General features: G+C 42.0%; 1 protein-coding gene and 7 non-coding genes across 9 annotated transcripts; 1 reads left to right on the top strand and 7 right to left on the bottom strand.

Moving 5' to 3' along the window:
* Positions 1-715: 715 nt before the first annotated feature.
* Positions 716-787, bottom strand: trnat-ugu (transfer RNA threonine (anticodon UGU)). Its single transcript has one exon. It is a non-coding gene; the product is annotated as a tRNA-Thr (tRNA).
* A 535-nt stretch (positions 788-1,322) lies between these two features.
* On the bottom strand, positions 1,323-1,394 carry trnaa-cgc (transfer RNA alanine (anticodon CGC)). Its single transcript has one exon. It is a non-coding gene; the product is annotated as a tRNA-Ala (tRNA).
* Positions 1,395-3,408: 2,014 nt separating this feature from the next.
* On the bottom strand, positions 3,409-3,480 carry trnaa-cgc (transfer RNA alanine (anticodon CGC)). The gene has a single exon. It is a non-coding gene; the product is annotated as a tRNA-Ala (tRNA).
* A 1,406-nt stretch (positions 3,481-4,886) lies between these two features.
* On the bottom strand, positions 4,887-4,958 carry trnat-ugu (transfer RNA threonine (anticodon UGU)). The gene has a single exon. It is a non-coding gene; the product is annotated as a tRNA-Thr (tRNA).
* Positions 4,959-5,493: 535 nt separating this feature from the next.
* Positions 5,494-5,565, bottom strand: trnaa-cgc (transfer RNA alanine (anticodon CGC)). Its single transcript has one exon. It is a non-coding gene; the product is annotated as a tRNA-Ala (tRNA).
* Positions 5,566-6,971: 1,406 nt separating this feature from the next.
* Positions 6,972-7,043, bottom strand: trnat-ugu (transfer RNA threonine (anticodon UGU)). Its single transcript has one exon. It is a non-coding gene; the product is annotated as a tRNA-Thr (tRNA).
* A 535-nt stretch (positions 7,044-7,578) lies between these two features.
* Positions 7,579-7,650, bottom strand: trnaa-cgc (transfer RNA alanine (anticodon CGC)). Its single transcript has one exon. It is a non-coding gene; the product is annotated as a tRNA-Ala (tRNA).
* Positions 7,651-10,631: 2,981 nt separating this feature from the next.
* On the top strand, positions 10,632-21,635 carry LOC109867933 (uncharacterized). 2 transcript variants are annotated; one of them, XM_031819067.1, is made up of 21 exons: positions 10,632-10,968; positions 11,067-11,125; positions 11,206-11,286; positions 11,386-11,510; positions 12,155-12,298; positions 12,619-12,717; positions 12,825-12,986; positions 13,098-13,197; positions 13,327-13,547; positions 14,143-14,299; positions 14,485-14,708; positions 14,928-15,048; positions 15,367-15,563; positions 15,678-15,792; positions 15,990-16,159; positions 16,255-16,352; positions 16,518-16,648; positions 16,959-17,148; positions 21,103-21,244; positions 21,344-21,440; positions 21,514-21,635. In XM_031819067.1, exons 1-21 carry the CDS (start codon positions 10,946-10,948, stop codon positions 21,585-21,587), a joined length of 2,730 nt encoding a protein of 909 aa, XP_031674927.1. In that variant the 5' UTR covers positions 10,632-10,945; the 3' UTR covers positions 21,588-21,635. The 2 variants fall into 2 exon arrangements, with proteins under 2 accessions (XP_031674927.1, XP_031674928.1); XM_031819068.1 differs by having other exon boundaries at positions 10,800-10,968; positions 12,158-12,298.
* The last annotated feature ends 445 nt before the right edge of the window (positions 21,636-22,080 follow it).

The following is a 22,080-nucleotide window of genomic DNA, read 5'->3' as shown; positions in this document are numbered from 1 at the left end:
AAGTCGCTAAGTTGGCAACACTGAAAGTTAGTGAGGGAAATATGTCTCCAGCTTCAGCGATTTTTGCAATTCGTTCCAGTCATTGTCAGCAGAGAACTGGAAGGAAAGGCGGCCAAAGGAGGTGTTGGCTTTGGGGATGACCAGTGAGATATACCTGCTGGAACGCGTGCTAAGGGTGGGTGTTGTTATCGTGACCAGTGAGCTGAGATAAGGCGGAGCTTTACCTAGCATAGACTAAAAAGATGACCTGGAACCAGTGGGTCTGGCGACGAATATGTAGCGAGGGCCAGCCGACTAGAGCATACAGGTCGTAGTGGCCATATCAATACAATAGACCCTTTCTTTACACTGTTCTAATGAAAGTACATTTCCATAATATCATCTAGCTTCCATAAACGTCGAACAAGGCTTGAACCCAGGATTGAACCCATGTGCTTCAGTTTACAAAAACAGATGACTTAGCACATCTATTTCCTTCTTAAAATGTCAACATTCTGGAAAGTAGAGTTGTGCAAAAGCTAATTTCACAACTAAATATACTCATCAGAAAATTTGGGGATTAACTTCAGAGCGCATGCATTTCAAGTATTAGCTCTACCGTAGAGGCACATCCCCTTACTATATAATAGCAGGGTTGCCATTTTGAGAACTTTTTTTTCTTCTTCAAAGTCCTCCAGTGAAAGAACCTTCCCATGGTACCAGCTATCTTTCAGTAAGGCACGGATGGGATTTGAACCCATGATCTTCGGTTTACAAGACCGACGCCTTACCACTTGGCCACCATGCCACTCTATACTGCAAGATATTTATCAATATTCTGGAAAGTAGTAGTTGTGTAATGTGAATTTGGCACACAAATAACATCTCTGTTTCCTGTGAGAATTTCAACATTCTGGAAAGTAGGAGTTGTGTAATGTGAATTTGGCACACAAATACTCAGTGGAGAACCTTGGGATTGAACCAAGTACTAAAATAGCATGCACTCCCCCTCTGAGCTTCGATCCAATTTTATTTGCAGATAAAATGCAATATTAATACAATGTACGTTTTATATACACCACTCCATTGAAACTACAATGAAATGATAGCAGCAATTCTAAATACACGCAAGTATGGACAGTCATCTAACCCATGAACTTCAGTTTTTGAAAATGATGCAATTGAAGTTGGCAACCATGCCACTTCTGTTACATAAATGTACGAACAGGGATTGAACACATGTTCTTCAGATTACAAGAGCAAATTATTTAGCATGTCTCTGTTTCCTGCTGAGAATTTCAACATTCTGGAAAGTAGGAGATGGGCCACTGCAAAAATTTGAATGGAGAAGCTGGGGATTGAACCCAGGACCTCATACATGCGAAGCATGCGCTCTACCACTGAGCTACATCCCCTTTCTGGGAAAGAAATGGTTTTTTCTTATTTTTTTAAATTTCACCTATAATTAATCAGGTAAGCTAGTTGAGAACAAGTTTTCATATTCAACTGCGACCTGGCCAAGATAAAGCAAAGCAGCGCAACACAAACAACAACACAGAGTTACAGATGGAATAAACAAGCGTACAGTCAATAACACAATAGAAGAAAAAAAAGAAAGTCTATATACAGTGCGTGCAAATGGAGGTAAGGCAAGAAATAGGCCATAGTAGCGAAGTATTTACAATTTAGCAAATTAACACTGGAGTGATAGATGAGCAGATGATGATGTGCAAGTAGAAATACTGGTGTGCAAAGAGCAGAAAGTATATTAAAACAATATGGGGATGAGGTAGGTAGATTGGGTGGGCTATTTACAGATGGGCTTTGTACAGCTGCAGCGATCAGTTAGCTGCTCAGATAGCCGATGTTTAAAGTTAGCAGTGTTGCCAACACCTCAGTAAGGAAAGTAGCTATTGGCTGTCCTAAAAGTCACTAGAAGTTGCTAAATGATGTCATCACCTAATTTGCATAATTGTCCATGTGCATGTAATTGTGATGGACACTGTAGGAGTGAGGAATAACATTGTGGAAGAGACAAAAAGTGAGTAAAATGAAAATTTCTGCAAGTATTCAGAGGGGTCTGAATACTTGCTAAATACAGCGACTAAGTCGCTAAGTTGGCAACACTGAAAGTTAGTGAGGGAAATATGTCTCCAGCTTCAGCGATTTTTGCAATTCGTTCCAGTCATTGTCAGCAGAGAACTGGAAGGAAAGGCGGCCAAAGGAGGTGTTGGCTTTGGGGATGACCAGTGAGATATACCTGCTGGAACGCGTGCTACGGGTGGGTGTTGTTATCGTGACCAGTGAGCTGAGATAAGGCGGAGCTTTACCTAGCATAGACTAAAAAGATGACCTGGAACCAGTGGGTCTGGCGACGAATATGTAGCGAGGGCCAGCCGACTAGAGCATACAGGTCGTAGTGGCCATATCAATACAATAGACCCTTTCTTTACACTGTTCTAATGAAAGTACATTTCCATAATATCATCTAGCTTCCATAAACGTCGAACAAGGCTTGAACCCAGGATTGAACCCATGTGCTTCAGTTTACAAAAACAGATGACTTAGCACATCTATTTCCTTCTTAAAATGTCAACATTCTGGAAAGTAGAGTTGTGCAAAAGCTAATTTCACAACTAAATATACTCATCAGAAAATTTGGGGATTAACTTCAGAGCGCATGCATTTCAAGTATTAGCTCTACCGTAGAGGCACATCCCCTTACTATATAATAGCAGGGTTGACATTTTGAGAACTTTTTTTTCTTCTTCAAAGTCCTCCAGTGAAAGAACCTTCCCATGGTACCAGCTAACTTTCAGTAAGGCACGGATGGGATTTGAACCCATGATCTTCGGTTTAACAAGACCGACGCCTTACCACTTGGCCACCATGCCACTCTATACTGCAAGATATTTATCAATATTCTGGAAAGTAGTAGTTGTGTAATGTGAATTTGGCACACAAATAACATCTCTGTTTCCTGTGAGAATTTCAACATTCTGGAAAGTAGGAGTTGTGTAATGTGAATTTGGCACACAAATACTCAGTGGAGAACCTTGGGATTGAACCAAGTACTAAAATAGCATGCACTCCCCCTCTGAGCTTCGATCCAATTTTATTTGCAGATAAAATGCAATATTAATACAATGTACGTTTTATATACACCACTCCATTGAAACTACAATGAAATGATAGCAGCAATTCTAAATACACGCAAGTATGGACAGTCATCTAACCCATGAACTTCAGTTTTTGAAAATGATGCAATTGAAGTTGGCAACCATGCCACTTCTGTTACATAAATGTACGAACAGGGATTGAACACATGTTCTTCAGATTACAAGAGCAAATTATTTAGCACGTCTCTGTTTCCTGCTGAGAATTTCAACATTCTGGAAAGTAGGAGATGGGCCATTGCAAAAATTTGAATGGAGAAGCTGGGGATTGAACACAGGACCTCATACATGCGAAGCATGCACTCTACCACTGAGCTACATCCCCTTTCTGGGAAAGAAATAGTTTTTTCTTATTTTTTTACATTTCACCTATAATTAATCAGGTAAGCTAGTTGAGAACAAGTTTTCATATTCAACTGCGACCAGGCCAAGATAAAGCAAAGCAGCGCAACACAAACAACAACACAGAGTTACAGATGGAATAAACAAGCGTACAGTCAATAACACAATAGAAGAAAAAAAAGAAAGTCGATATACAGTGCGTGCAAATGGAGGTAAGGCAAGAAATAGGCCATAGTAGCGAAGTATTTACAATTTAGCAAATTAACACTGGAGTGATAGATGAGCAGATGATGATGTGCAAGTAGAAATACTGGTGTGCAAAGAGCAGAAAGTATATTAAAACAATATGGGGATGAGTTAGGTAGATTGGGTGGGCTATTTACAGATGGGCTTTGTACAGCTGCAGCGATCAGTTAGCTGCTCAGATAGCCGATGTTTAAAGTTAGCAGTGTTGCCAACACCTCAGTAAGGAAAGTAGCTATTGGCTGTCCTAAAAGTCACTAGAAGTTGCTAAATGATGTCATCACCTAATTTGCATAATTGTCCATGTGCATGTAATTGTGATGGACACTGTAGGAGTGAGGAATAACATTGTGGAAGAGACAAAAAGTGAGTAAAATGAAAATGTCTGCAAGTATTCAGAGGGGTCTGAATACTTGCTAAATACAGCGACTAAGTCGCTAAGTTGGCAACACTGAAAGTTAGTGAGGGAAATATGTCTCCAGCTTCAGCGATTTTTGCAATTCGTTCCAGTCATTGTCAGCAGAGAACTGGAAGGAAAGGCGGCCAAAGGAGGTGTTGGCTTTGGGGATGACCAGTAAGATATACCTGCTGGAACGCGTGCTAAGGGTGGGTGTTGTTATCGTGACCAGTGAGCTGAGATAAGGCGGAGCTTTACCTAGCATAGACTAAAAAGATGACCTGGGACCAGTGGGTCTGGCGACAAATATGTAGCGATGGCCAGCCGACTAGAGCATACAGGTCGTAGTGGCCATATCAATACAATAGACCCTTTCTTTACACTGTTCTAATGAAAGTACATTTCCATAATATCATCTAGCTTCCATAAACGTCGAACAAGGCTTGAACCCAGGATTGAACCCATGTGCTTCAGTTTACAAAAACAGATGACTTAGCACATCTATTTCCTTCTTAAAATGTCAACATTCTGGAAAGTAGAGTTGTGCAAAAGCTAATTTCACAACTAAATATACTCATCAGAAAATTTGGGGATTAACTTCAGAGCGCATGCATTTCAAGTATTAGCTCTACCGTAGAGGCACATCCCCTTACTATATAATAGCAGGGTTGACATTTTGAGAACTTTTTTTTCTTCTTCAAAGTCCTCCAGTGAAAGAACCTTCCCATGGTACCAGCTAACTTTCAGTAAGGCACGGATGGGATTTGAACCCATGATCTTCGGTTTACAAGACCGACGCCTTACCACTTGGCCACCATGCCACTCTATACTGCAAGATATTTATCAATATTCTGGAAAGTAGTAGTTGTGTAATGTGAATTTGGCACACAAATAACATCTCTGTTTCCTGTGAGAATTTCAACATTCTGGAAAGTAGGAGTTGTGTAATGTGAATTTGGCACACAAATACTCAGTGGAGAACCTTGGGATTGAACCAAGTACTAAAATAGCATGCACTCCCCCTCTGAGCTTCGATCCAATTTTATTTGCAGATAAAATGCAATATTAATACAATGTACGTTTTATATACACCACTCCATTGAAACTACAATGAAATGATAGCAGCAATTCTAAATACACGCAAGTATGGACAGTCATCTAACCCATGAACTTCAGTTTTTGAAAATGATGCAATTGAAGTTGGCAACCATGCCACTTCTGTTACATAAATGTACGAACAGGGATTGAACACATGTTCTTCAGATTACAAGAGCAAATTATTTAGCATGTCTCTGTTTCCTGCTGAGAATTTCAACATTCTGTAAAGTAGGAGATGGGCCACTGCAAAAATTTGAATGGAGAAGCTGGGGATTGAACCCAGGACCTCATACATGCGAAGCATGCGCTCTACCACTGAGCTACATCCCCTTTCTGGGAAAGAAATGGTTTTTTCTTATTTTTTTAAATTTCACCTATAATTAATCAGGTAAGCTAGTTGAGAACAAGTTTTCATATTCAACTGCGACCTGGCCAAGATAAAGCAAAGCAGCGCAACACAAACAACAACACAGAGTTACAGATGGAATAAACAAGCGTACAGTCAATAACACAATAGAAGAAAAAAAAGAAAGTCTATATACAGTGCGTGCAAATGGAGGTAAGGCAAGAAATAGGCCATAGTAGCGAAGTATTTACAATTTAGCAAATTAACACTGGAGTGATAGATGAGCAGATGATGATGTGCAAGTAGAAATACTGGTGTGCAAAGAGCAGAAAGTATATTAAAACAATATGGGGATGAGTTAGGTAGATTGGGTGGGCTATTTACAGATGGGCTTTGTACAGCTGCAGCGATCAGTTAGCTGCTCAGATAGCCGATGTTTAAAGTTAGCAGTGTTGCCAACACCTCAGTAAGGAAAGTAGCTATTGGCTGTCCTAAAAGTCACCAGAAGTTGCTAAATGATGTCATCACCTAATTTGCATAATTGTCCATGTGCATGTAATTGTGATGGACACTGTAGGAGTGAGGAATAACATTGTGGAAGAGACAAAAAGTGAGTAAAATGAAAATGTCTGCAAGTATTCAGAGGGGTCTGAATACTTGCTAAATACAGCGACTAAGTCGCTAAGTTGGCAACACTGAAAGTTAGTGAGGGAAATATGTCTCCAGCTTCAGCGATTTTTGCAATTCGTTCCAGTCATTGTCAGCAGAGAACTGGAAGGAAAGGCGGCCAAAGGAGGTGTTGGCTTTGGGGATGACCAGTGAGATATACCTGCTGGAACGCGTGCTAAGGGTGGGTGTTGTTATCGTGACCAGTGAGCTGAGATAAGGCGGAGCTTTACCTAGCATAGACTAAAAAGATGACCTGGAACCAGTGGGTCTGGCGACGAATATGTAGCGAGGGCCAGCCGACTAGAGCATACAGGTCGTAGTGGCCATATCAATACAATAGACCCTTTCTTTACACTGTTCTAATGAAAGTACATTTCCATAATATCATCTAGCTTCCATAAACGTCGAACAAGGCTTGAACCCAGGATTGAACCCATGTGCTTCAGTTTACAAAAACAGATGACTTAGCACATCTATTTCCTTCTTAAAATGTCAACATTCTGGAAAGTAGAGTTGTGCAAAAGCTAATTTCACAACTAAATATACTCATCAGAAAATTTGGGGATTAACTTCAGAGCGCATGCATTTCAAGTATTAGCTCTACCGTAGAGGCACATCCCCTTACTATATAATAGCAGGGTTGACATTTTGAGAACTTTTTTTTCTTCTTCAAAGTCCTCCAGTGAAAGAACCTTCCCATGGTACCAGCTAACTTTCAGTAAGGCACGGATGGGATTTGAACCCATGATCTTCGGTTTACAAGACCGACGCCTTACCACTTGGCCACCATGCCACTCTATACTGCAAGATATTTATCAATATTCTGGAAAGTAGTAGTTGTGTAATGTGAATTTGGCACACAAATAACATCTCTGTTTCCTGTGAGAATTTCAACATTCTGGAAAGTAGGAGTTGTGTAATGTGAATTTGGCACACAAATACTCAGTGGAGAACCTTGGGATTGAACCAAGTACTAAAATAGCATGCACTCCCCCTCTGAGCTTCGATCCAATTTTATTTGCAGATAAAATGCAATATTAATACAATGTACGTTTTATATACACCACTCCATTGAAACTACAATGAAATGATAGCAGCAATTCTAAATACACGCAAGTATGGACAGTCATCTAACCCATGAACTTCAGTTTTTGAAAATGATGCAATTGAAGTTGGCAACCATGCCACTTCTGTTACATAAATGTACGAACAGGGATTGAACACATGTTCTTCAGATTACAAGAGCAAATTATTTAGCACGTCTCTGTTTCCTGCTGAGAATTTCAACATTCTGGAAAGTAGGAGATGGGCCATTGCAAAAATTTGAATGGAGAAGCTGGGGATTGAACCCAGGACCTCATACATGCGAAGCATGCACTCTACCACTGAGCTACATCCCCTTTCTGGGAAAGAAATAGTTTTTTCTTATTTTTTTACATTTCACCTATAATTAATCAGGTAAGCTAGTTGAGAACAAGTTTTCATATTCAACTGCGACCTGGCCAAGATAAAGCAAGCAGCGCAACACAAACAACAACACAGAGTTACAGATGGAATAAACAACCATACAGTAGAAAAAGTCTATATACAGTGTGTGCAAATAAGGAAAGGATAAGGGAGGTAAGGCAATAAATAGGCCATGGTGGCGAAGTAATTACAATATAGCAATTAAACACTGGAATGGTAGATGTGCAGAAGATGAATGTGCAAGTAGAGATACTGGGGTGCAAAGGAGCAAGATAAATAAATAAATACAGCAAGGGGATGAGGTAGTTGGATGGGCTATTTACAGATGGGCTATGTACAGGTGCAGTGATCTGTGAGCTGTTCTGACAGCTGGTGCTTAAAGCTTAGTGAGGGAGATCTGAGTCTCCAGCTTCAGTGATTTTTGCAGTTTGTTCCAGTCATTTGCAGCAGAGAACTGGAAGTAAAGGCGGCCAAAGGAAAAATTGGCTTTGGGGGTGACCAGTGAGATTCTCCTGTTGGAGCGTGTGCTATGGGTCGGTGCTGCTATGGTGACCAGTGAGATGAGATAAGGCGGGGCTTTACCTAGCAGAGACTTGTAGATGACCTGGAGCCAGTGGGTTTGGCGACGAGTATGAAGCGAGGGCCAGCCAACGAGAGCATATAGGTTGCAGTGGTGGGTAGTAAATGGGGCTTTTGGATTGGAGATGCTTAATGTGAGTCTGGAAGGAGAGTTTACAGTCTAACCAGACACCTAGGTATTTGTAGTCCACATATTCTAAGTCAGAACCGTCCAGAGTAGTGATGCTGGACGGGCGGACAGGTGCGGGCAGCGATCGGTTGAAGAGCATGCATTTAGTTTTACTTGCATTTAAGAGCAGTTGGAGGCCACGGAAGGAGAGTTGTATGGCATTGAAGCTCATCTGGAGGTTAGTTAACACAGTGTCCAAAGAAGGGCCAGAGGTATAGAGGTATACTATGATATATTTATACAGGTATACTATGACCAATAAGCATACTAAATACTCAATTCATGTCACAAACAGTACAGTTAGTACGAGTATTCGAACACAGCTAAGGCCAAATGAGGAAGTGCAGTCACCTTTTAATCCTGAATGACAATTGTCTTGCCTCATAGAGATAGATAAATCTTCTTAGGACTGATCGATATGACAACAGCCAGTGAAAGTGCAGGGCGCCAAATTCAAAAGAACAGAAATCTCATAATTAAAATTCCTCAGACATACAAGTATTTCACACCATTTTAAAAATACACTTCTTGTTAATGCCACCACAGTGCCCGATTTCAAATAGGCTTTACGGCGAAAGCACCACAAACGATTATGTTTGGTCAGAGCCAAGTCACAGAAAAACACACTCATTTTTCCAGCCAAAGAGAGGAGTCACAAAAATCAGAAATAGAGATAAAATTAATCACTAACCTTTGATGATCTTCATCAGATGACACTCATAGGACTTCATGTTACACAATACATGTATGTTTTGTTCGATAAAGTTCATATTTATATCAAAAGAATCTCAGTATACGTTGGAGCGTTATGTTCAGTAGTTCCAAAAACATCCGGTGATTTTGCAGAGAGCCACATCAGTTTACAGAAATACTCATAATAAATGTAGATGAAAATAAAATTGTTATGCACAGAATTAAAGATATATTTCTGCTTAATGCAACCGCTGTGTCAGATTTCAAAAAACCTTTACGGACAAAGCAAACCATGCAATAATCTGACTACGGCGCTCAGAGCCCAAACAGGCCAAAAAGAGGTCAACAGAAGTCAGAAATAACATTATAAATATTCACTTACCTTAGATGATCTTCATCTTCATCAATCCCAGGAATCCCAGTTCCACAATAAATGTTTGTTTTGTTCGATCATTTATGTCCAAATAGCTACTTTTGTTAGCGAGTTTTGTAAACAAATCCAATCTCACGAAGCGTGTTCATTAGGAGCAGACGAAATGTCAAAAAGTTATGTTACAGTCCGTAGAAACATGTCAAACGATGTATAGAATCAATCTTTAGGATGTTGTTAAAATACATCTTCAATAATGTTCCAACCGGAGAATTCCTTTGTCTGTAGAATTGCGATGGAACAGAGCTCGCTCTCATGTGAACGAGCGTCACGAGCTCAAGGCATTCTGCCAGACCTCTGACTCATTCCCCTCTCATTCGCCCTCACCTCACAGTAGAAGCATCAAACAAGGTTCTAAAGATTGTTGACATCTAGGAAGTGCAACATGACCAATATCCCACTGTGTCTTCAATAGGGAATGAGTTGAAAAACGACCAACCTCAGATTTCCCACTTCCTGGTTGGATTTTTTTCTCAGGTTTCTGCCTGCCATATGTGTTCTGTTCTACTCACAGACATCATTCAAACGGTTTTAGAACCTTCAGAGGGTTTTCTATCCAAATATACTAATAATATGCATATCTTAGCTTCTGGGACTGAGTAGCAGGCAGTTTACTCTGGGCACCTCTGGACAAGAAGATAATAAGAAGCCATAAGAAGATAAAAGACTCATCTATGTATCTGTGCCAATATAGTGTCTGTGACAGCATGGGCAGCGCCATTGAGGCTATCTTCACATTAAAGTAGTAACATTTCTTCTTCACAATTGTCTGAGCCCTTCTGAGGACCCGATTGGACATGACTTCAACCGGGTCACCAGTAGGGCTCAGCCAAATGAAGTTGGTAGTCCCACCCAGTTGACTACATTCAAATTGTGAAAGTGCATGAAATGCAGCATTTTGGCCATTAGAAGCCAATATCTTTCTCTCTGTCTGGGCTACAATTGTAGACGGTTGGGTAATTATGCTTTTCACCTGTGAAAGGCTGTTGTGCTGCTAATGAGGGAGTTCTATTAACCTGAGCCGAGGTGCACCGGTCCATGGCCCCTGACATGAATGGATAAAAGCGGTGAGGGCGGAGCACCCTTCTAAAATTGAACAGTAGCCTTACATTTAGGTTTTTGTCCTAACACTACACAGCTGATTCAGATTAACAAAGCTGGATGATTATTTGAATCAGCTTTGTAGGGCTAGGGGAATAAAAAGAAAATGTGCAGCCCTTTGGGGTTCAGGTGACTGAGTGTGGGAAGCCTTTGTCATAGGGTAAAAGTTGCATACCCCTGGGCTGTAGGCTGCACACTTTGGGTCAAATATCAGGTTCTGTAGCTGGGTATTTTATCAGAACAAATCTGTTCTACAATGATTATTTTCCTTAGCTCAGGGTAAGTAGTAGCAGGCCTAGGAGAGTCTTATGCGACGCAAACATTTGAGTTGTGTTCTTCCTCCTTTTAATCATAATAATTTGTCAAATGCCTTACAGGTTGTTTTGCCTATTGATGGCAGCTGTGGGCATACAAGCACAACAGACACCTTCTATAAGTATGCATTTTGCACCTTGCAAATTTAAGCACTAAGTGTTTGACAAGATTTTTTTTTTAAACTAACCTTTCCTATTCCAGATGACCTCAACGCTGAATGCCTTGGTAACGTTATTCGTTTGAGTGTCGCTCCTCTTTTTGAAGAGGTTGACACTGTCTTCAGTGAGTTTGCCTCCTATGATTCTCTTTCTTTCCTTTCATAATTCATGGCTTGATATTGCTTGTCAACTATTGTGTTCACACCATCTCCATCCCTTCCAGATGACACACAAATCATAAACCTGACGCCTGGCCTTGCTACTCAGTGTGGATTCAGCTTTAAATTTGACCCCATGGGGAATGCCATGTTTTTTGCTTCTCTTCAAAACTGCTTTTCCCAAAACATGGTAACCCTAAGAACTGTAGTGTTTGCTTGTACTTCAAATGGACAGTTTGCCTTTCAGTGTCACTGCATTTGCAACTCATACTGTAGCAATGTCATTTTATTTACCTTTGACGTGGAGTCATGCTGAGACCAGGCTCTTTTAGAGATGAGCCCTGTCTACACAAAGATACAAGTCAATATTTGCATCACTAGATGGAAAAATGAAATAACTGAACCCATTCTTCAGTAAAAAGGTCCTCAATAAGCCTGAGTTGCCGTAGAGCTGCTAATACATACAATTTAGCGCATGAAGGTTATTAGAAGTCCGGTTCCAGGAACATTGAAGCAGTTTTCCTTAACTCTGTGGATATCAAAAGGATCTCCATTGTTAGCCACCCCTTGGTCTGGTATCTCTTACCTCTAAGTTAACGATGACGTAAGGTACAGCAGAAGTTTATGGAGGGCTTTCAGAGGGCCAGCCAACTTTCTGATACAGACTGCAGTGATGTGAACTATTGAGCTCTACTCCTGTAGTGTGGCTTCAATACAGTGGCAGCTGCATTCATATAGCCAATTTTGCCACAGTCTATAACTTGCATGAATGTCACCTGAATTGTTTTTTTGCTATATAATGAAGGCTTTTTTTCCCTTCCCCCTTCATTTTAGGATGATAAGATGTTCAGCTTGGTCATGCAGTTCAGGCTGCCAGGAAACCACATGACTGAAGACCCTGTTTATAGAGTGGGCAAAACCTGTAGCTACACCCCCTGGACCTCCCGAGAGATTCTGTGCGACCGCAACTACATGGAGGCAAGTGAGCAGAGCATGCCCCAATGGACATGTTTACAGTCCCGCTTGTCGTACTGCCTGTATAAATGATCTGTCTAGAGCTACAACTGTCCAGTGTTTCATTTCTTCTGCGACACAACGTAGAGGTCTTGACTCTAGGTCTTGATCTCAATTCCACTCGCGTCTTCAAAATGCACATAGGAGAACTTTAGAGGTGAGGAATTTTGGCCTATTCTCAATGCATTTAAGGAGGCGAGTGGACAGATTTCTGAACTGGCCCTTGATTTCCTCTTGTATGGGAGGGAGAAAATGCATAGGGAATAATGGCCTTTCTTCTCTAGGTGTCTGTCAGAAGGACTCTTCCAGACATCCAAACCATCCCCAAACAGCCCACTGGGGGCCCGAAAGCAAGGAGCGGCAACTTCCGGAGGGGAGTTGAGGTTTATATATTTCAGTTTCTGTAATTTCACTACAAAATGACAGGATGGCGCTAAACAATGTGCGTTTGACAATTTTGTTTAATTCATGTTTCCATTTCCTGAGACAGGCTGTTGCTTCAGGATACAAAATGACAGCAGTCGTCTTTAGTCCTAGCAAGAATGTCATGAATGTGGATGAGGTCCAAAGGAAGGGCTATGCAATAGCCAACACTCCCACACGGCTGGTGTTAAGAAGCCCTCATAATGCAGAGGAGACATACCTCCAGAATGTAAGCTGACCTCCATGAACTGGGTCATGTTCAGTAGAGCAAACATTTGGAAACGGTGGCCCTACCTGAACTCTGCAACATATTGTTAATACCGTGTGTCCTACTGAACAGGTAGCTGGGGTTCCGATGCGGGTGCTCTCAACCTCAACCTTCTTTGAGCAGAAGTGGCTGGTTACTCGAGTAGATGCCACGGCTGTATGTCCAACACCAGGTTGAGTGTGAAATAATTTAAGATCCTATAAAGCCCAGTTCTTAATTGGCTCCAGACAAGACATTCATGTAGTTTTCAGTTGCAAAATGTTCTGTTTTGATGTGCACTTGGCTTCTTGTGTCACTGCAGAGGCAGTGGCCTTTACTCCAGAAGTGATCACCTGGTACATGCCCAAGCACATAGACCCACTTTTCTCCTCTGATGCCTTCACCATGTTGGAGGTGTACATGGGAATTGACGCTAAGAGGCTGGACACTGAGGAAATGGCTGCCAGAAACTACTCGGTTTTAGTCACAGAGGCTCATATTATTGTTGAAATTCCGGTGGGGGCGGTTGGCGGCTACTTCAAGGTCAGCATTGGATGAGTAAAATGTTCCTGTCTTATTTGTGGAGCCCTTTATACTATAGCAGTTGTCAGTGCTTTGCAGTAACCCTTTGCCATCTCTCATGGGTAAACTCCTAGAAATGTTTCTTATTGAGCAATTGTTTGCTTAACCAGGCTAATATACAATGGTTTGCAAAATAGTGAGAATTTTGCATAAAATTACACATACTCTTGTCTTTGCAGTTTGTCCTTTAGCCGCTTGAAATTTCAGACCAAATATCCACACTGAAGTATTGTTTACCTGACTTTTTAGGGAGGCGGTAGCTTTGCCACTGTCAACTGAATGCAAGCAACACTCGACTGCTGTTTACATATTGCGCAAGTGTTTACTTTGCGTGTCAGTTGTTTTGAAAATGCAAGTTGACAACCATACACCTACCAGCTTTCTAAAGTCTGCTAACCAATACTTTCCTTTGAATATTGTGTCTTAAATTACGAGCGGCAAAAAGACAAGTGGTAGAATAATTGTATTTAACATTCTGGCTTATAAGGAACATTTACCTGTTTTTGCACTCAAATTGTGTATTACAGCCTGACTGCATCACTCGTCTCCCTTACAGAGCCATATTCAGGATGACCAGTACTTTGTCACTTACACCATTGAGCCCATGCTTGAGTTGCTGTGGATCGAGGAGGTCGCACACGAGAACACCAGCTATAAAGTCCTCTTCCCTATCACAACACCTCCGATGGCCAGGCCTCCACAAGTTCGCAACTGTGAGTCTGGTTTAGTTAAATAGCGCCTATGGTAATTTGGGATGCCTGGGTTGTTCATTAGGCACAAAACAGAAAATGTACTGAAACGGGGAGGCAATACCTGGACTTACCCAATAACAAATGTCCATTTTCAACTTCCATTGTACCGCATTTCAAAATGTTTTCCTTTGTTTGCCAATGAACAGACACGCCCTTGGACACAGTTCCTGAGCAGGCAGTGTTTGTGCTTGAGTTGGGGACCTTCAACCTTGATGTGGAGCTGCTGAACATCACCTTTCCCACCATGGTGCTAACTGTTGCAGAGTGCAACGCCAGGGGCTTCAATGTTCAAGAGCAGAGATCCCCGGACAACACCTTGAAGACCTTCAGGATGGAGGTGCCCTTCTCAGACCCGGTGGTCTTTAAGGAGGTGTGTTTCTGTTAAATGCAAAGTCACACGCAGTGATTTGTTCATGCCCTAATAAGTGGGCCACCAACAAAATATAAATAATGGCACAAATGTACTTTGTATCCCTCATTTACTCAAGTGTTGTTTTAATAGTCCCCATATGTACTTAGTTGTCACTTGATGTTGAATAGAGTTCTGTTGCAACAATAATGCTGACCAATGCTTTTAACTTCACTACAGAGAAGGGCGGAACAAGGTGTCACAACCTTCACTCTTCAGCTGATCTACGGCCTGGTCATCTTTCCAGAGTACGCTCCTTTCTCTCACTCTGCCGTTGTGGACGCTGTACTGCTGGACATTGGTATGCCTTTGGACTACGCCAAACTACTGTTGAATGGTTTCCTCTCGTTAATGATTGCCCTGAAAGGAAATTGGCAGTGAAAGACCAACTAGCCATACTGTAGGGTTTTCCTATGCGGTCTTTCTACAGAGAATGTTAAGCTTTAGAGTATTTGGACCCAGTTTCCCTGTTCCTGATTTGCCAGGATCGTGTTTATTCAGTCCCACCGTAGCAAAACATTTTGCAATCTAAACAAGGGTTTCTTCTTGGACAAGTTCAAGTAGTACCTTCCTGTTTTTTGTGCTTAATTAATGAACACAACCCTGTTTGTCCTTGTAGTGCCACCCTCAGTCACTGGCAACTGTGATCAGGAGAACTTCCACATCACTGTGGACTACAGGAACCAAGAGCCCTTTTTTGTGGTCTTGGTTGGCAAGCGGCTGCTTAACCATGAGTTTGCTAAACAGTATTTAACAGAGGGCGACACAGACTTCACCATCACGTTGCCCTTCTCTTCGCCGGACGCAGTGTTTGAGGTACGACGCTCTCCCAAAACATGTTAACCTAAATTGCTGCAGCTAGCTTTGCTTTCCTTACCCTGTATACATGCATACAATATTGGACTAATGAACTCTCCCATTGGTTCCCAGTCGGTTCACTCGTCCTCTGTCAGGAGCAGACTGGATGTGGCTCTGTTGAATCCTTACAACAACATGACCATCAAATACTTTTCCCTGGCTTGCAGCTTCCTCAAAACGCTGACTGGTTGGTTCTCAAACAATTACTTACGATAAATTGTCGTTTAACATGGGCTCCTTGCAAATACCGTGAGTCTAAATGGTAGTGCCAGATGGGCATGGTTTGCAATTTTGGTGCTATTCCATTGGTTCAAGCTCAATTAGTGTAACAAATACAGAACCCAGGTCTGATGGCTACCTGTCTTTTGCTCCCCCACCTCCAAGAGTGTTTCTCTAACGGAACGATGACTGCGCTGGCGGTGAAGGTGGATTCTGTTCCCGGTCTGAACCCCGGTCAGCTGACCCTGAGCGACCCCGCCTGTGGTCCCACCTACAGTGACGATCGCTTCGCCTACTTCCACTTCACTGTGAACTCCTGTGGCACCACCAGGAAGGTAAAATGACTATTACCCTGAGGTGATGGGTACTGTGTATTTACGGACTGTTTGCTTCTGCAGGCTGTAATAAGCAATTCCCCTCTACTACATAGTTTATCAACAATGTCATGCTGTATGAGAACGAAATCTCCTTGCCAGATGAACTTGAGGTGAAGCTGAATGCCACGACGTCTTCAGAGGAGGAATATCAGTAAGTGCATTACGCATCACAATTGTAGCTATTAGCTTTCATAAGGTTTATTTTTCTTCATCCATTGCTCAATACTTTGTATACAGGGAAAATGTGCCTCTACTACCAGTGTCCACTCCACTGCTTGACGTTTCCCCTATTGAAGTTGCTTACATCCCTCTTTAGGTTAAAGGTTTCCTGCTCCTATGTGGCCAACATCACTCGCACATTGGCCTTCCTGACCAGGCCGCGTGACAATGAGCCTTTTGCCGAGACTGGGACGGGTCGACTAATGGTCAGAATGAGACTCGCTCAGGGTAAGCGTGCACAAATTCAGAATTTCAACTTGACCCCTAGCCTCTAAAAGATTCTTGGATGGTCTCCTTTACAAAACCATTCCCAAAAATGTAAGCCTTGTGATATATTACTCTTGCGTTCTGAGATCTACAGGTGTGGCTATGTAGTAACGGTGAGGAGCTGATTTGGGAATTTGTTAGAAGCCTCTAGTGGGGGGTGGATAGTGTTCATTGGGGCACAACAGGATATGATAAACGAGCATTTCTTAATGGACAAGTTCCGATGGTGCCCACTGACCACGACCCCCGGTTGTCTTGTTCTGTGTTCCAGACGCCTCGTATAACACGTTCCACCAGGAGGAGGACTATCCAGTGGTGAGGTACCTGAGACAGCCTCTGCACTTTGAGGTGGAGCTGACCACGTCCTCTGATCCCAAGGTAGCGCTGGTGCTTGACCACTGCTGGGCCACCCTCAACGAGGACCGCGACTCCCGACCCCGGTGGAATCTCATCATTAATGGGTAACATGTTGTTTTTGGGCCTAAACAAGTGTTATTCCACAGGTGTGGTTCCTGAGTAATTAGCAACCTATCATGCTTGGCAGGCCATTTACTTTGGCTACCGTGGCTATGCCCCCATCCATAGGTCGAGTGGTCACAATGCTTAAAAACGATGTGAGCCATGTGCGGTCTGTCACCAGATCTCCACCCAATTTCACACTTATGGGAGATTCTGGCGCGTATGATCACATGCTTGTCATCACTGAGTGGTCCCTGCAGCATATCATTGGAACGTATGCTGCATCAAACGACTCTAAACCGCGTTGTCTGAAAAGCATCTAAACAATGTTTTGTGTTGAGAAATAAAGGTCTTCACAACTTTATTCCAGCTTTGCTTGTAAAATATATCAATGTTAACGTTATCATCTAGTCTAAATAACAGGTTGACTTGTTTTACAGTATGATGCGGTACAAGGGAGCCATGTAAATCTAGTATAGAAAGTATGGCAGCCATGTTTGTCAAGCAAGAACTCCTAGAATGCTGTTCACTGCGCCCGTTGCCTGAGATCTTAACTTAGTTTGGCCACTTCAGCATGTGTACGCCGTAACAAGTACAAACATTATCACATGACAAGTAGTTTACAGGTAACTATACAAAACGCCAATTGTTGTCACCTCCCCAAATACAACCGTAGCACGAAAGCTAAGATAAAGCACAATCCATTATTGGGGGCTAAGTCCTTGGGGGAAGGTATTGTGAAGAGGATGATGCAGGAAATATTACTAAGATCTGGGAATTTATCAACAATAAATGGTGAGGCAGACAGTTTCTCTAAGCTATATACCCCTGGAAAGGGGGGGTCTGATCTGGCAACCCTGAGGTAGTTTACACTCTGATGCCGTGTTCAAATCAACTGACGACTTCAGTGCATTCAAGACAATGAGGTTACTCCAGTTGAGATCACCATAAGTCTGACAGACGCTTACGTGATAACCCGACTGCATTGTATGGTGTTAGCTTATATTCAGTACCACCTTCAAGTGTTTTACACACGTGTCCATTACAATCTAGGCAAGAATCAGAAAGCATGAATTAAACGCTAAGCACATTATACTTACGGTACGATGCAGTAGAAACGACAACACGTGACACAGAAAATAAGGCACTTTGATAGGAATACACGCATGTCCACAGTTATTTGTGAGGAAGGCAATAAATGTGCAAGGACTGTATACTTGATCTGGGGAAGCGCTTGGGCTTTCTTTTGAAGGAAAGTTTGTCCGGCTCATTAAATTCTCAAATCTAAATGGTCTGCAACCGTGAAATGGGCTACTTTTGTGAATGAATGAGGCAAAATTAGAAGTTGAAACGGCTTCTAGAAAATTAGCAGGTAGTGTGCCTTGGTCTGAGGTCAGCGCGGGTTAAATGTCCACATGTTGGAACGGTGAGTGCATTCTGACATCACGCGCATGAAATCAACTCCCACTGGGGCGACTGTTGAAGATATTTGGAACTTGTGTGTGTGAAAAGGTTAATGTTGGCATTACCTACACCTTTTTACTCAATGTTATCCTTTTGGTTTGCTACAGTTCAGTGTTGTGCCAAGCTGATGGTCAGTCAAATGGAAATCGAGCTGCTGGCAAGCTTGGCTTGCCTTTCCGATTGGTTACATACAACTGCTCTTAACACTGACTGAATAGTTGTTGGTTTTGGGTTGAATTCAGGCACAAGTGACCTCTTGTATTTAAAACAGTTATTGCACTAAACCTAAAGGATTGTTCAGATGCCTGTGCAGCATGGATGTTTGAAACTGAATAGGATCAGTTGACAGGATCCCCAGAAGTTGATGCCGCTTTCAATGGAATTTCCTGTCCTAGAGAATGCGCTAATTGGGAGTTGCTAAACATGAACAAATACCACGGTCAAGTGTAGCAGCATCTTGCTAACCTTATTTAGCTAGCTAATGTTCTTATTTTTTATTTGGGTGAGCACTTTGCCACAGATGGACATGCTGGCCTAATTTTTATCTCAAGAATTTAAATTGGGTTACTATAGAAAGATGACTGATTTTTCCTACATTGTAATGGGCTACAATTACTTATGATTATGCACGCTGCAAATGACCCTTTATTTTGTGGGTGCCTTTTCAGTATCTGGCTGCATGTTACACCAAGCAGTGTAGTGAAGCAACTTTATTGGTCAAAACCATTCATTTGGGGGATCGGGTTTGCTATGAAATCATGCAATTTGACCATTTTTATGAATTGGTATCAACCTAAGTTTGGCCATGTGGACACGGCGTAACTTCGCAGCTGTTTATTAAATCCGCAATGTCATAGCAGTTTAAAAAAAACAGGCTGAAATGTTTTGTATATCATAGGAAAAGACAACATTCACATGGCTGTGCACAAAATGGGTAGTTCAGATTTGTTACTTCAGCTGCAACTATATCGTTGTGCAAAATCCTTACCATCGTCTGTCAGCTCAAGTGATTTGTACTGGTGTGGGTGTTTCTCTGAATGTAACGTCTTCAGATTTCACAAATTCCTTTTTGCTAATATCTGGCAGTTAAACGGTAAAGGATAAACCTCCCAAAGATGCAAATTAAAAAAGTAGGCCTAAACTGTCAATGCGTAGGTTACTTTGTATAGTAGAGCTGCGCCCTTCACAGAAGTCCTCCGTGTGACTCCGATGCCGTGGGTGTAGAATTTATTTTGTGTGACCAATTTTTCTCCAACAGCGGAAGAATTGCTCTGGCGCATTGCATGAAGTTCTTGTTTAAAATGAAGTACTTGTGTTGATGATACCGACTGTCTCTTCGGCAACTTTGGTTAAACCACGATCAATATTCTGGTCAGACTACAGGCGACCTTTCTGGATCATTTAGAATTAAGAACCATTTAGAGGGACATCTCACCTCATGTCAATGGAATTGAATATACATGTTAGACCAAAATAAATATTGTTGACGGAAAGCCCAATTTCTTTTCTTTAAAATAAAAACGTAGGATTTGGGGTGCCGAGGAAGCGGTTTTAAAGTTACCGTCTCCCGACGTAAACTCTAGATGGTAGAAATCTATTAAATTGATAGTCAACTTATTAACTTTACATCGTATCCTCCTTGCAGCTGCAAAAACCCCAGCCTTATGATTCAGTACTATACAAGTTGGTTTAATTGAATTACTAGCTAACTAAATAACACAGGCTAAACACACAGGTGACACAATGACAGCTTGTTACAAGGTTTCTCTTCACACCCCCCACCGTTCCGTAAGGGACACTTATCATTGATACATTTTTGAACACACGAACCGGCACCAGCTTGGAGTAAAAGCATGAATGTATTTGTGGGATGCCGCCGTGGAAAGGTAGGTGGTTGGTCTTCTCTCTGATTGGCTACATGAGGTCACAATGTCGTTGGTTGTCCGTGGCTCCAATGACTAGTCTTGAACAGAACTACAGGATGGATTTTCCTTTCACACGTTCTGGAAGATAGGCTAATCAACCCTGTCGCTGATTCCTCAGTGGGTGATGAGTAGGATGGTTTGGATGTGGTAGCAGAATGGTCCCACTTAAGTTAATTTTCTAGGTTAGGAAAGTTCCAAACGTCTAGCTTGCGCCTCACGGTTTTCTGGTCTAATGTTAATTTCTGTTACCATTCCTTTTATGCACTCAGAGATTAGCTATAGAAAATGAATGTCATATTGGTTTTTATTTTGTGATTTTTACTAAACGCGCTTACTCTACAGGTAGGACGTCTCTAGCCTTTACATTGTATATGAAATATGTTTTTTCAAGACAAAGGTGATTGTTGTTGGGTAAAGCCTGTTAGCAAAAACATTCCTTTAGTTCATACTGGAGGGGGAGAAAGAACCCACTTCTGCTGTAAATTGATCTGATCCTCACAGGACAGTCATGACACCATTTGCAGCGTTTTCTTGTTCATAACTTAGTCCCTCTCTCTACACTGGCAGCTGTGAGAACCCCGAGGATCCATACCGTGTGGTCTTCCACCCGGTAGAAGCTGACGCCAGGGTCCGCTTCCCCCCTCACGTCAAACGCTTTGAGGCCTATATGTTTTCCTTCGCCGGTGATGCGTTTGAGCCGAGTGGCCAGGTAACAAAGTTCACCCAACAATCTTTATTCTTTAATTTTGTGTGAGTGGCAATCATCCCTTTAAAAAAAAACTGACACCATCAAATCTTTGATTCCTAGGTCTTTGTCCATTGTGATGTGGTCATCTGTGATGCCAGTAGTCCCACTGGCGGCCCCTGTAGTGGACAATGTGTGAATCAGGACAACCTGAAAAGAGGTAGGTCTTGTTTTATGCTTTTCAGACCCTGGCAGACCATAACTGAACTAATAGGTTCGCTCTCTCTCAACAGGTCAACGACATGTCAAAGACCTCTTTGAGGAGCGTCATGTATATGTTTCTTCTGGATACATTCTTTGGGTGTAATGTATTCTAACATGTCAAATAAAGTGTTCTATATAAAACAATCCTAACCGTTGGAGCTACCTTAACACCATGTCGTAGGCTTGTCATCTGACATGTATCAATCAACCCTTTTGTAAGCATGGAACTCTGAACCATCCACGGAGGGAGATAAGTGTTGCACACCAATTTCCCGTCTAGGACAAACAATGGGTGATGAAACATAAGCTTTCCATTGTCCAGTAGGATGAACTGACTCAATGTTATAGCAGATGGTGGTTTGCCAAAGTGAAACCAGCAGGGCTGTGGTTGGATGCAGTGTTGGTAATTTTCAACTGAAATTACAACTTTCCTTGATACCTCACTAGCTTGGTTTCCATCCAAATATGGACATTTCTTCTTCAATGATATGCATGTCAATCTCATGGCTCAAATGGGAAGAGCATGACTTCATCGCTACTTGTTTGTGTAGAAGTGTTGACAAGCTGAATGTACCGAGCTGTCTGTTTTTTGACAA

This window comes from Oncorhynchus kisutch, unplaced genomic scaffold (genome assembly GCF_002021735.2).
Source record: "Oncorhynchus kisutch isolate 150728-3 unplaced genomic scaffold, Okis_V2 scaffold1813, whole genome shotgun sequence".
Lineage (NCBI taxonomy): Eukaryota > Metazoa > Chordata > Actinopteri > Salmoniformes > Salmonidae > Oncorhynchus > Oncorhynchus kisutch.
Note: the sequence above shows the minus strand (reverse complement) of the source record. Positions and strands in the feature narration are given on the sequence as shown.